The 15056-nt window shown below is 37.8% G+C and overlaps 1 protein-coding gene across 1 annotated transcript in view; it reads right to left on the bottom strand.

Moving 5' to 3' along the window:
• LOC102177239 (contactin-associated protein-like 3) overlaps window positions 1-15056 on the bottom strand; it is a 233095-nt gene that overhangs the window by 62349 nt on the left and 155690 nt on the right. Inside the window, exons 11-12 of the mRNA XM_013966094.2 lie at window positions 9910-10016; window positions 6113-6232 (exon numbers count right to left, since the gene is read on the bottom strand). Of these exons, the coding sequence (XP_013821548.2) occupies window positions 6113-6232; window positions 9910-10016 (227 nt within the window). The remainder of the gene's footprint in view (window positions 1-6112; window positions 6233-9909; window positions 10017-15056) is intronic.

The raw sequence follows: 15056 nt of genomic DNA, 5'->3' as shown, positions 1-15056 counted from the left end.
TTCTCTGGTGGCTTAGTTTGTAAAGAATCTGCCTTCAATGTGGTTCAATCCCTGCACTGGGAAGAACCCCTGGAGAAGGAATGGCTACCCACTGCAGTGTTGTCTGGAGAATTCCATGGACAGAGGAGCTGGCAGGACTACAGTCCATAAGGTCACAGTGAGTTAGACTGACTAGCACCCTGGTATACTGTGGACACAGTCATCTCCGTCTCAGTGGGGAGAGATATTGACCTTCCTCATATTGCCGTCAAAGAAATTACGTTCTGTTCCTTCTGTTTAGAAAGGGAATAGACCCGTCAACAAATTTCACAAGCAGTCCATTCAAAATAGTTTCATTTTCTGTCTTGTGTTGGATGTCTCAGTACTAAAGGTACTAAAAAAGGCTTGACGTGTCTTTTTGTAGGACTTTTTGTAGCTCCTAGGACTACATTTCTGGAGGCTATTACCAAGGATTTAATTTTAATAATTTGTTTACAATTTTGTTTTGGGTATATTTTTCCAAGTGTTAGTACTTGTTTTTTTTGACTAATTAAAGAATGTTTAATTGTCCACAGGCACTGCAGCCTTATGGAGAAGGAGAAATTATTATAATGTAAATATTTCCAGGTTGGAAGAACAGAATCAAGACCCTAAGATCTTTCCTCTATCAATACAAAGACTTTGAGGGCAACTCATGTGACCCCTGGATCAGTAAGAACTATTTAGCTATGTGTGTGTGCATGCTCAGTAGTGTCCAACTCTTTGTGACCCCATGGACTGTAGCCGACCAGGCTCCTATGTCCAAGGGATTCTCCAGGCAAGATTGCAGTGGGTTGCCATTTTCTACTCCAGGGGATTTTCCAGACCCAGGGATCTAACCCAAGTCTCCTGCATTGGCAGGCAGATTCTTTACCACTGTGCTATAACCCTGGCTCATTCTTTGGATTTTCTCTAGGAACAAAGGATTTTTAATTTTTCAATTAAATATTTTGTTGCCTGGCTGTTGGAGGTAGTCATTGGTCATTTGGCCTGTATATCTTCAGCACACTGCTTTCTTTATGGCTTTGAATTTTAGAAAAATCCTTGGCATTTAATATTATTTGGAAATCTTCACTGAAATATTTAACTCTTGCACTCCATCTCCATGATCCATTTGATGCTCCACCTTAATCGCAATTATAGAACTCTTGAACATTAATCTTTTCACATAGAACAAGACTATACTAATTTCAGGAGTTTTAGATAAGATTTAGGCAACCACAAACTTTTCTAAAAAAACTTAATTATGCAAAAGTCACAGTGATACAATAATCTGGACTTAATGTTCATTTGCAATGTAATATAAAGGCATAGTTACTAAGTATGCTTTAATAATAGACATTTACATATCAATGCAAATCGTTAAATTCTTAGCAATGATTTTCATGAGCACATACACATACACCTTAGAGCTCTTAAAACTTTCCAAGATTAAGTTAGAGTGTTTAGAAAATATTTACTTTAGAGAATTAATGTCTTAGACTTTATCTTAATACATGTGAACAATTCTTGTTGCATTGTGGACAAATCATAGTCACAAGGATTCAATGATGGATCATGCAACCTCACCCACAACAACCTACATTAATACAAACAACAGAATAATTGCTTGGACTGTGAAATGAATAGCAGCATCAAAATTTTACATCTCCATTAGTTTTATTTCTCCATTGTGTGGTGCCCTTTTCTCCCTTTCCGTTTTAATTTTTTGAAGATAGAGGAGGCTGTGCTCACTGAAATCAAAGCTCCCCAGCTTCACAACTGTGGTTTCTAAACCTGTGTGCAAATAAGCATCCCTGGGCTGGGCTGTGCTCAGTCGTGTCTGACTCTCTGTGACCCCATGGACTGTAGCCTCCCAGGCTCCTCTGTCCATGAGATTCTCCAGCCAAGAGTACTGGAGTGAATTGCCATGCCCTCCTCTAGGGGATCTTCCCGACCCAGGGATTAAACCCACATCTCTTATGTCTCCTGCCTTGGCAGGCTGGTTCTTTAGCCTAGTGCCACCTGGAAAACCCTAAACATCTGTAGAGAAGCTTAATAATAATAATACAGCCTTTCCTGGATGCTGCCAAAGGATCCTTCCGTGGAAAGCAGAGCTTCCCTAGGAGGACAAGCATATAGGGACCTGGAAAAGCCTCATGACAGCCTGCTGGTCAGGTTAATTTAAGCCACAGTCCAAATAATATTTTTTAAAGTTTGTATTGCCAAGGATATTATAACCACCCAGTAGGTTTTTGTTTTTATAAACAAGAGATCCCCACTATCTAATTAAATGACCAACAGGCAAACCAAACTTCACATGCTCACAACTGGAATCCTGCTCTTCCATTAAAACATGGCCCTTCCATCTCCATAAACAATAACTGCACCTTCCTTCCAGGGCTCAGATCCAAACAGGGGAGCCCTGCTTGATGCCTCTCTTTCTGTCTGTCCATATCCAGTCCAGTGGTTCTAAAGCAATCTTTCCTCCTCCTCTCTCCTACCTTGCTCCCCACCATCACCACCATCTTGGCTAAATTGCTAGAGCTAAGTCCTAACTGGTCTCCTTGCCTCCCCTTGGTGCATCATGATGGTTAAAGGTCCTAACTGTGTGAAATCTGGACCAGCCCCTTTCCAGCCACATGACTTGAGGAAAGGCCACCTCCTGGTCCTTCCACCTGGGTCTGTCCAACAGGCCAGGCTCCCTGTGGCCGTAGGCCTTCTGCCCTTGTCTCCTCCCTCCCCATGAAGGCTCCACTTCCTCTTGTCTCAGTGCTCCTGCTTTGATATAATAAGTGCAAATGTCAACTTTCCAACTGAGTCTTTTCCTGATCTCTCTATTTAAAACTGTAATCCATCCTTCTGCAGTCTGTGCCCCACTCCCAGCTTTGTTCTGCTTCACAGCACCCACTGCCTTATAACATGCCATGTATTTGATTTGCTTCTGTCAAGGGTTTGGTTCCCCACCCGAAAAAGTGCCCCAGACCATGGGAGGGAGGTGTTCAGATTCACAGTCTGTTATGACCTGAGCTGTGTTGGCTCAGGGCAGGCGCTGAGTACACGTGTTCAATGTTGTCAGGAATTTTCTTGCATCTCTTCAGTTTTGTGTCTTAACTTGGACATTTCTTCACATCACCCTGGGAAAGGGAATGATTCATGTTCATGGCAGACAATTTTCAAGGCCATCATGTATATAAATTAATCAGGATGGGTAATCAGTAAATTTTACCTTTTCCCTCCCTTATTCAGAGGTTCTTTTTTATCTCTAGGGTAAGAAAAACATGCTTATATATCATCAAGTATTATCCTAACTTAATTGAAATCAAAAGCTGTTTTTACTGTCCCTTTGCATTTTGATAACTATTCTTGTCTACCATGGTAGGGACCTATGTTCATTCTGAAGAGGGAATAGCAGGGAATCAAAATGTATCCAATATTGTAGCAATCAGTATCAAGACAGAACACCTTTGAGATAGTTACACATTCCAAATGGGCTTTAGAAATATACACAACTAAAGCTTCATGGCAAAGCTTAGATCATGCGTTCACTATGATGATTAAAATGCTTTTCTTTTATTATAACCATAAACTGGAGAAAATCAGGCAATCAGCTCTCGGTTATTTCTCTTGGCAGACTTATAAACTTGACCTCAGCCTTACCAAGCCTGCCAACAGTTAATTATCAACAAATACCTTTGAAACTTTACTCATCTTGGTTCATGCTATTTGGGATTATTTCTACCTTTCTATCACAGAAAGCAATGGCACCCTACTCCAGTACTCTTGCCTGGAAAATCCCATGGACAGAGGAGCCTGGTAGGCTGCAGTCCATGGGGTCGCTAAGAGTCAGACACGACTGAACGACTTCACTTTCACTTTTCACTTTCATGCATTGGAGAGGGAAATGACAACCCACTCCAGTATTCTTGCCTGGAGAATCCAGGACGGGGGATGGGGGAGCCTGGTGGGCTGCCATCTATGGGGTCGCACAGAGTCGGACACGACTGAAGCGACTTAGCAGCAGCAGCAGCTACCTTCCTTTGATTCTTGGAACTTTTCAGTGTATATGGAACTCTGCTCGTAGGATTAACCCAAGATAATATACATGAAAATCTTTAACATGCCCTAGACTTTTGTGATAATTAAGAACCTAATTATATAAAGGAAATGTATTACTGGGATGCTTTTTATTTAGCTTTCTTCGTTCTTGGCATTCACTTGAGTCATGGTAATGAAAGCAAATCAAAGCAGAAATTTAATCACTTGAAGGTTATAAACCACTGGAATCCAGTATATCTAGAAAGATCCCCTGGGCCGTTTCCTCACATATTTCACTGATCACATCTCTTTCAGTAAAAGCAAGTTGATGTATTTAACTCTGTCATCACACTGCAATATTCTGGTCAGTATTTATGATAAGATATTTGCCCAAAAGCCACAACCAGCCATACTTACACCCAGTGCAATGCCCTGGGAGTTCCTGCATCTTCTGCAACAACTTCAGGGGTGGTTTTGGGACTGGAATACATATTTGACTGAATTTAGATCAGATCACATATTAACCACTGCCAAAAATGCTTAGATTTTTTTCATGTATGAAATGACAATAGGTATTGATATAAAAACCACATCAGGATTGCAAGCTATTCACAAACCATCATTGTAAGTTTACCCATAAATAATTTCCTCCTTGTGAGATCTGCAGCCCTTCCCCAGTGATGTGGAGCCATAACAACAGAGAAACCAAATTATAACTAATGTATAGTTAACTAAGAACCATCTATAGTTGATTTTTTTCTGATAATTATCTCAGAACTTGCACTCAAATTCTGTGGTTGTTGAAGTATCTGTTAGGGCTACATTGCTAGAGTAACAGAAAGTTTTCTAAAGAAGGTTTGTCCTCTTTATTGGGCAAACCTTATATGAGCATGGAGAAAAATTTATGGGTACATACACATACAGATACAGGTAGATAAGAGGTATAAAAAATTTGTATCAGTTCCATCAGGGCAGTTGTCATTCATTGCAGTGGAAGTTTTGGTCCTCTGTGCTCCTATACATTTAGGCAGAGAGCTTAAATTAAAAAGTTTTAAAGAATTAAAGGTATCATAAACACTATGTAATATACAAGTGCTTTAACATATTAATAATCAGATTTTTAAGGAAGATGTAATATTCTTTATATAGTTGCACATGCATAGTAGTATTAGATGAAGTATATATGTTTGGTGTGTGTGTTAGTCACTCAGTCATGTCTGACTCTTTGTGACCCCATGGACCTGTAGCCCATCAGGCTCCTCTGTCCAAGGAATTTTTCAGGCAGGAAGGCTGCAGTAGGTTGCCATTTCCTAATCCAGGGGATCTTCCTGACCCAGGGACCGAACCCAGGTCTCTTGTGCCTCCTGCATTGGCAGGTGGATTCTTCACCACTGTGCTGCCTGGGAAGTCCATATACACTTTAGAAACATTTATTATTCCCTAGATAAACTCAGGGCTTCCCAGCTGGTGCTAGTGGTAAAGAATCTGCCTGCCAACCCAGGAGACACAGGAGATGCAGGTTCAACCCCTGGGTCCAGAAGACCCCCCGGAGGAGGACATGGCAACCCACTCCAGTATTCTTGCCTAGAGAATCCCATGGACAGAGGAGCCTGCTGGACTACAGTCCATAGAGTCACAAGGAGTCAGACATGACTGAAGTGACTTAGCACACATACACGCAGATAAACTCACCTGACTACAGATTCAAAAGAATATAAATGGATATTTTCATAAATTTAAGAAGTGAACATTCTCCTAAGACTTTGGCACTTATTGAAAGGAACTAAGAAATAAAGTTTGCCCTTTTATGTTATAGATTAATAAACAGAAATTTATTGCTAATTTTTGCATAAAGAAAGAACATTTCCAGGAAAATAATGACATAACTTTTAATTACCACCTCTTAACTATTTTAGAACATTACATTTAATACTTCTTTGCAATCATATTACAATTACAATCAAAACGCATATCTAAGTAAAGTTGCCACTAGGTAAACTCTGCCTACTGCATCTGGATTTTTCATACACAGCAAGTATTTACATGAGTTTTTCATTAAAAAAGCTTATTAGCATACCTGTCATGTTGCAATATACCAGGTATGGTTCCAGGGGGCCACTTCCATCTGAGTCAATATAATAGAGCCCTGAAGAGTTTCCTCTGTGCCAGTGGGCTTCACACGACTGCTCGTAGAGAGCTGCAGAGGACAGAGATCTCAGACAGGAACGACAATAGAATGAATCCCTCCACGTTGTTAATTAAGTGATATTTTCCCCAGTGACACTCGTTCTGCCTTGCTCTCAGGGACGTATTCTCTAGAGGAGTATTCCCCTGTTTCCCTCGGGTAGCATCAAGATTCTCAGGCACAGAGTGAAAGATTTTAAGAAGTATCACTATGGGACATGTGGATCTGAATACTTTATGCTCTAGAAACACAGAATTCCTATCAAAATCAGGGAAACTGGATTTACTCTAGTCTAATTCTTTGCTGTTTCACAATATCTAAGCATCTGAAATGCATTGGCTTAATCTCCCTAAATAATACGTTATTATCAAATAATCATGCTATTTTACAACAATTACTCAGTAACTGTACTCTTTGTTTACTTAAGACAATTTCCACATGAAATGCATTTTTTCAATGAGATGGATTTCACAAATCAGCAGCTCTACTTCATTCCATTTTTAAAGTTCATTTTAAAATGTAGTACATATACACAATGGAGTATTACTCAGCCATCAAAAAGAATACATTTGAATCAGTTCTAATGAGGTGGATGAAACTGGAGCCGATTATACAGAGTGAAGTAAGCCAGAAAGAAAAACACCAATACAGTATACTAACACGTATATATGGAATTTAGGAAGATGGTAATGATAACCCTGTATGCGAGACAGCAAAAGAGACGCAGATGTACAGAACAGACTTTTTGACTCTGTGGGAGAGGGAGAGAGCAGGATGATTTGGGAGAATGGTATTGAAACATGTATAATATCATATAAGAAACAAATCACCAGTCTAGGTTCAATGCAGGATACAGGATGCTTGGGGCTGGTGCACTGGGATAACCCAGAGGGATGGTATGGGGAGGGAGATGGGAGGGGGGCTCAGGAGTGGGAACTTATGAACACCTGTGGAGGATTCATGTTGATGTATGGCAAAACCAATACAGTATTGTACAGTAAAAAATAAAATAAAATAAAAATAAACTGTCAAAAAATTAAAAAAATAAAAAGAAACATCCTAAAATGCTTTGGAAATGATTATTCAAGAAAATCAAAATTCAAAGAAATATATATAATATATATGAAAAGTCTCTTTGTAGTTTCAATTTATCCTAATTCATAAATGAATTTTCTATGTATACAATGAATGTTTTACAAGGCAAGTGATTAGCATCTGTAGATGATTAACTCAGTTAATATTCAGCATACATGGAAATGAATGATCAATTGAGTAACAGCTCTCTTGTGCATCACCCTTTGCCTTGACAGGACAAACCCTTTGAAAACCTGAAAAGCTGTTAATGGCTGCTGGGAGGGAAGTGTGGCACTAATTCTGGCACAGAGTTGGACTGGATCTTTAAGTCAGCTCTAAGGATCAAACCTGGCATCCACACAGAGAGACTCGGGTGGTAGTTAGACAAGATCCACAAACTAGAGTGATCCTAGTAGGATATGGCTTTATGCCAGGCTATAATGACTGGATTACCTACATGTCTAACTTTGCTTATTTCAAATAATCAAGAAACATCCTGGGAGAAGTTTAGAGATTGTTGTTCTCTCATCTCAAAGAACAAGAACATGAAGGGAATGCTTTTTGTCGAGAGATTTTATAAAGGAAAAAATCCTTTTATTAAATATGGCCAAGTATCAAATGTATCAAGTTAGACTGCCCCCAAATCAACGTCACGGTTACCATCATTTATACTGATGGACACAGAGACACTGATGGAAAAGCAATATGGATTGCTTTTCCACCATGCTTGCATTTTGGCCACTCACGTTGACATGTCTATCATATATACACATGGTTATAACCACCTAGGAAAGTGTCCAGAGGGATACACATAGATTGATAACAGTGTCTGTGTTGTGTTGGTGCTGCAACTGCCTAGGAAAACAAGAGAAGTGGAGGAATGACAAAGGAGAAAACTTGCGTTAAACAAGAGCATACACATGTACTAATTGTGCACTTAGACTCCAAAATAATGGTCTTGTGATCACTTACATTGATTTGGCAATATCTCATCTTCATGTGACTGATCAATTGCAGAATTTCAAGAAAGTCAATTCAATTATTAGACCAAATCATGGGCCACAAGCAGAAAACCTTACATATGTGTAACAGGATGTATAATATGTATAAAATACATAATGTATGTCTGTAGTTTTAAATCTTTATGCTACAGAGCTGTTTGGAATGATATTTAGATCATAGTTACTGATAACATTTAGCCATCTCTCCTTAATCATTAATATTCAGTTGATATCTGCTTCATATAAGTAAGATGAAGAACACTCTAAGAAAGAGATTACCCTGTTCCAAACTGTGACTCGGCAAAATCACTTAGCTTCAGGTTTCCCAGATGTCTAGGTCCTTTCAAATAAAGAGTTACCCTGGCAAATTCTTACTTGGCACTAGTATAGCAAATTGAGTTGCAGGTAGGATCACTCTGGATGAACTTGTTTAGGGGATATTTAGGGCATGAATCATCTCCTTGGTCTTCCAAGAGACTTCAAGTTCCTCTGCAGAACCCTCAGTGGTAGGGACTCAGGGGTCTCACCCCAGTGCCTGCCTCCCTGGGATTCACTTCCCAAAATGACAAATTTATGCCAATCTAATTTCTGCCTTTCTCCCATATGTGGAACTAGAATTAAATAATTCACAGGGAAGAGTTCTTAACAGTGCAATGTATTCTCCCAGTAGGAGGGACTGAATGTAGTGAGATGAGTGAATTTTCATATCATGCTGTCTCTAAAGACCAAGAGGGAGGGGTGCTATGGGAGAAGGGCTTCAGAAGTGTCAGTAATGAAAAGGAAATAAGGAAAACAATAAAACAAAAGCTTAAACAACAGCCAATAATTAGAAAACCAAGGACATTTAAGGGCTTTCTGTCATAAGTTTCTTATAGATAATGGATTAGTCGTCCATAAAGATTTGTTAGCTTTAAAGATGAAAGAATAATTCTTCAGAAAAGAGACTGATGTTCTAAACAAAAGAAACACCAATGAGAGGTGATCGAGAGTGTGACATTGGGTAAACAACTTAGCTTCTCAAGTGCAAAACATAGATAATTGTACATTTATCTCCTAGAGTTGTTTCAAGGATTAAAGGAGTTGAAATAAGAAGAAAGCTAGAATTACGCAAGTACAGTTCCAGTATATTAACCATCATCATCATCACCACCAATACCACACCATCATCATAAAGAACATCAAGATTCCAAAGGGACCTGAGTGTTCATCTGGCTTCTTACTGATATTGAGAAACCCAACCAGGTTAACTTCCACCCTGCACTTCTGAGATTCTTCCTGCTTAATTTTATAAACATTGTTTATAAAACATGAATTCTAGATTTTATTTTTACCTCTGACTATATTTTATTTTCTTATCCTGATTTTCTTTTACCTACTATTTTTCCTGTCTTAGGATACATGTATTTCTGTAAGCTGCCTTACCACTCATATGAAATAATGCAAAATGAAAAGTATAAAAGGTTAAAAAAAAATCAGACAAAAATTAATGTCTAAAGTAATTATTTTTGTTGTTGCTTTCTAGCACAGAGTTGCACAGACATGCACATGTACACAAAATAATGGAAAGAAAAACAGAGCTACATGGAAATCAGGACAGAGGAGTATGAGGCTTACAGGAATGGCAGGTTGCGCCCGTGTAACCAGTGTGTGTACAGTCGCAGGAGAAGGTGTTCCAGGACTGGGAACATACACCACCATGTTCACAATAGCTGGGCAAACACCTAGGAGAAAGCAGACACAGCACTATTTCTCACATTTGGTCATGATAAATCGTATCTTAAAATGTTGTAATTAAAGATAGATAACAGCAGTGAATTGACCAGAAAACAACATGGACAACACTTGCTGGGTCTGTCATAGAAATTTCCAAATGTAATATCAATTACAGACTAAAAAATCCATTAGATGCTAACAACTGTCATGTATTTATGACAGGCAAATTTTCTACACATCTCATTACATCAGAAAATGTGTTTGCTTTTTCACAAATAAGGCAAGATTAATTTCATACATGACTAAGGATATAAATTGCCTGCAGTGGCCACAAATAACACATTTTCTGTCCTTGCTTCCATGTCCCTGCAGTGTGTCCTATAGATACTTCCATCAAAAGGTATAGCTTACTTCTCCATCTTGAATCAGGGTTGGGCATGTGACCTGCTTGGATCAATGAGGCATTAGCAAACTGACACAGCAGAGGCTAGAAAAGTGCTTGGGCAGTGGGCTTTCTCTCTTACTGAGTTTTGAACCCTGAAAGCACAACCACATGAAGAATCCTGGGTTGGTTCATGTGGTCCAGTCACTCTGGTGGGTTCAAAACCATAGGACAAGTGAATGGGAGGATTATAAGTCTAGCAGCTGTCAGCTGAACCTTCAGGCAACCACAGATGTACAAGACAGCCCAGCAGCAAATACAGAATTGTGAGATAAACAAACAGCTGCTGTTTTGGGCTAGTAAGTTTTAAAGATAATCTATTGTGCAGCCAAAACTAGCTGATGTATTATGTATACCACACTGTAATATATTGCCATGTTGACTTAGTACATAAGAAAACATTTTAAAGAGAAGGGAAGAAGGCAGGAAAACGGAGACACTTTTTTTATCCATGTAGTATCACAGTGCCAGGGATTCTGAATGTCATCTACTTTAGTCAAACTGAGGATGCCCACAGGAATTAGAGAGCACTTGTGATGGAGGGCCTTATTTTTATTTTTTCCCACATAATTGAATAAACCACAAAATCACTCAGGTAAACCAGATAACCACTTATGTCTCATAGACACTGTTACATCTCACGTATCAAAATCAAAGGTGAGATTTTAATGTTTGTTTATAAGATTAAAATTTTAATTATAAGAGGTTATTTAATTTTTCATTATCAAACATAAATGCTATCCTCAAAGTAATAGAAAATTGAATTCAAATATGTATAAAAATATATACAACATAATCAAGCGGAATTTATTGCAAGTATAAAGGCTGCTCCAAAATCTGAAAAAAAATTTTGAAAATTAATGCACTCTATTACACAAATAAGCTAAAGAAAAAAAACTATAAGTTCATATCAGTAGATGCAAAAAAAGTATTTGACAAACTCTAACACCAATTCATGATAAAATACAAAACAAAAACAGTAACAACAAAACACCTAGGGAAACTAGTAATAGAGAGCAATTTCATCAACTTGATTTAAAAAAACCTTTCAAAACCCTAGAGCAACGTCATATCATTGGAGAGAAACAAGATGCTTTCTTCTAAGTGTAGGGGCAAAAATGCTCTCTTCTAAGTGTAGGAGCAAAGCAAAGATTTGCTCTTACCACTCTTATTTAAACATCATAGTGGAAGTCTTAGCTAATGCAATCAGACAAAAAAATGGAATAAAAGATATGTAGACTGGGAAGGAAGAAATAAAACTATCTTTGTTCACAGATGACATGATTGTCTATGTAGAAATTCTGAAATAATAAACAAAAAGCTTCTGAAACTAATAAGTGATGGGAGCAAAGGTGCAGGATTATTTCTTATAAATGAACTATGAACTGAAATCTAAAATAAAAAACACAGCACTTACATTAACACCATCAAAAAACAGAATACTTAGATACAAATATAACAAGACATATGCAAGATATATATGAGAAAAACTATAAGATTCTGATGAACAAAAATAATCTAAATAAGTGGGGATATTCCATGTTCATGGAGGGTAAGGTTCAAAATTGTCAAGATTTCAGTTATTCCCAATTTGATCTATAGAGGCAAAGAATCTTAATCAAAATCACTGCATGTAATTTTATGGATGTCAACAAACTAATTCTAAAGTTTATATGTAAAAGTAAAAGATCCAAGAGAATATTAAAACTAAAAAAGATCAAAGAACTAACATTACCCAACTTCAAGATTTTTTATAAAGCTACAGAAATCAAGGCCATGTGGCACCGGCAAGAGAACAAAGAGACTAATGGCATAGCATAGAAGGTCCAGAAACAGGTTTACACAAACATAATCAACTCATCTTTAACAAAGCTGCAAAGGCAATTCACTGAAAAAGGACAATTTTTTCAACAAACACTGCTAAAACAACTGGGCCTCCACATGCAAAAAAATAATATTATAAACACAGGTTTTACATCTTTCACAACAGTGAACTCAGGCTAGATCTCAGAGATTTTAAATGCAAGATGCAAAACTATTAAGCTCTCAGAATATAACAGGAGAAAATCTAAGTGACCTTGGTTTGGCAATGACTTTTCATATACAGTCAACAAAAGAAAAAAATGGTAATTTGCACTTCAGTAAAATTTGTAAAATCTCTTCTATGAATTACACTAAGAGAGTGAAAAGATAAGCTATAGACTAATAGGTAGCTTTTATAAAACATATATCTAACAAAGATTGGGGTATAAAATACAGGAAGAACTGGAGAAAGAAATGGCAACCCGCTACAATATTCCCATGGACAGAGGAGTCTGGCAGGTTATACAGTCCATGGGTTTGCAAGAATCTGACACAACAGCAACTGAGCATGCATGCATACACTTAAAATTCAACAAGAAGAACATAACCAGTTAAAAACTTGGGCAAAAGATCTGAATAGACACCTGACTAAAGAAGGTACCAAGACTGCAAGTAAAAAGACAGAAAGATCTCCAGCATCATATGTCAGTAGTGAAATGCAAATTAAAGCAATGAGATAACACTATAGACTTGTTAGGAAAGCAAAAATCCAAAACACTGACAACACCAAATATCGGCAGGGATGAGGAGAAGAGGAGCTCTCATTCATTGTTGGTGGGAATGCAAAATGACACAGACACTCTGTAAAGCAGTTTGACAATATTTCACAAAACTCAACATCTTCTTACTACATGATCCAGTAATTGGGCTCCCTGATATTTACTCAGATGAGCTGAAAACATCCATACAAAACCTGCACGTAAATTTTTATAATTTGCTAATTGTGAAAGCCTGGAAGGAACCAAGATGTCCTTTGGGTGAGTGGATAAACTTGAGGTATAAAATATTGTTTAGCTCTAAAAACAAATGAGCTGTCCAGTCACAAAACACATGGAAGAAACTTAAATTCATGTTATTAAATGAAAGGCTATGTATGTAGCACATGATTCCTATACATGACATCTGGAATTGGCACAACTATGAAGAGAGTAAAATGATTGGTAATTTCCAGGCTGGAGGCTGGGAAAAGGGAGGGATGATTGAATAGGTGATGCATGTAAGATTTTTAGGGCAGTGAAACTACTATACATGATACCATAATGGTGAAGACATAACAGTATGCATTTGTAAAACCATATAGAACTGTCTAACACAAAGAATGAACTATAATGTAAATCAGTGTGTATGTGAAAGTCACTCAGTCGTGTCCAACTCTTTGCGACTGCATGAACTATAGGCCATGGAATTCTCCAGGCCAGAATACTGGAGCAGTAGCCTTTCCCTTCTCCAGGGGATCTTCCCAACCCAGGAATCAAACCCAGGTCTCCCGTGTTGCAGGTGGATTCTTTACCAGCTGGGAAGCCCATGTAAAGCAGGGACTTTGGTTAACAAGAATGTATCAGTATCATTTCATCAGTTCTAATAAGTGTACATCGCTGATGCAAGATGTTAAAAATACAGAAACTGTGTGTGGGGAGACTGGAAAAAAAGAGATAGAGGAGAACTCTCTATACTTTCTGCAAGCCTAAAACTGCTCTAAAAAATGAAGTGTATTAATTTAAAATGTTCATTGTAAGGGACTCAATCAATACAGGCAAGCATATGAAATTTACTAAAAAAAAAAAAATATGTGTGTATGCTTAGTTGCTCAGTCATGTCCAATTCTCTGCAAACCCATGGACTGTAGCCCACCAGGCTTCTCTGTCCATGGGATTTCCCAGGCAAGAATACTGGAGCAGGTTGTCATTTCCTTCTCCAAAATATGTGTGTATAAATTTATAAATAATTTTACATGAATATTGTATTATTTTTCTTGCAGTGCCATAACAAACTACTACAAATTATACTAAGAACAAGAGAGATTTACAATAATGAAAGGAACTTTGCTTGGAAAACAGTACAGTGTGAACATGTAGAAATGCACAGAGATCAATATACACCCCCTATTTCATCCCACTCTGCTCCCCTACCGTCACTTATCTGGAAATCAGAAAAGGCAAAACAAACATCATTAGGAAGAAAGTAGGAAAAACAAAAGATGAAAGGGAACATCTGGCTATTTTATGATTTTTTTCTCCTCTAATACTGTACAAATTATGCACTCAAACACTGAAATTCCAGTAGATGTAACCAAACAATTATTTTGACTTTCTTTGGAAAAGTATAGAAAAAAATCGCAGCTGTCAGTAAGAACTAGAAATAGGCAAACTCATTTTTACTTAAAAAATAAAAGGATAAATATTAGATTTTTGAAATATTTCCTGGACATGCTTATTGTTAATTACTGACAAATTTCAGAACAATTTGTCAACTTTAAGATTGTGAGTTTCAAAATCAATTTATACCAGTGGGATTCACATGTAGAATAAATGGTATCCACATTATTTATCTTTCTGAAGAGGTCCACTAGGTGAATGCATAGGATGGGGCATCCATACCTTCGTTGTTGTTGTTTAGTTGCTAAATTGTGTCTGACTCTTTCGCAACCCCATGGACTGTAGCTTGGCAGGCTCCTCTGTCCATGGAATTTTTTCAGGCAAGAATCCTGGAAGTGGGTTGCCATTTCCTTCTCCAGGGGATCTTC

The sequence above is a fragment of the Capra hircus genome, chromosome 8 (assembly GCF_001704415.2).
Source record: "Capra hircus breed San Clemente chromosome 8, ASM170441v1, whole genome shotgun sequence".
In the NCBI taxonomy this organism is placed as follows: Eukaryota; Metazoa; Chordata; class Mammalia; order Artiodactyla; family Bovidae; genus Capra; species Capra hircus.
The sequence above is the reverse complement of the archived record's forward strand: the minus strand, read 5'-3'. Positions and strand labels throughout refer to the sequence as shown.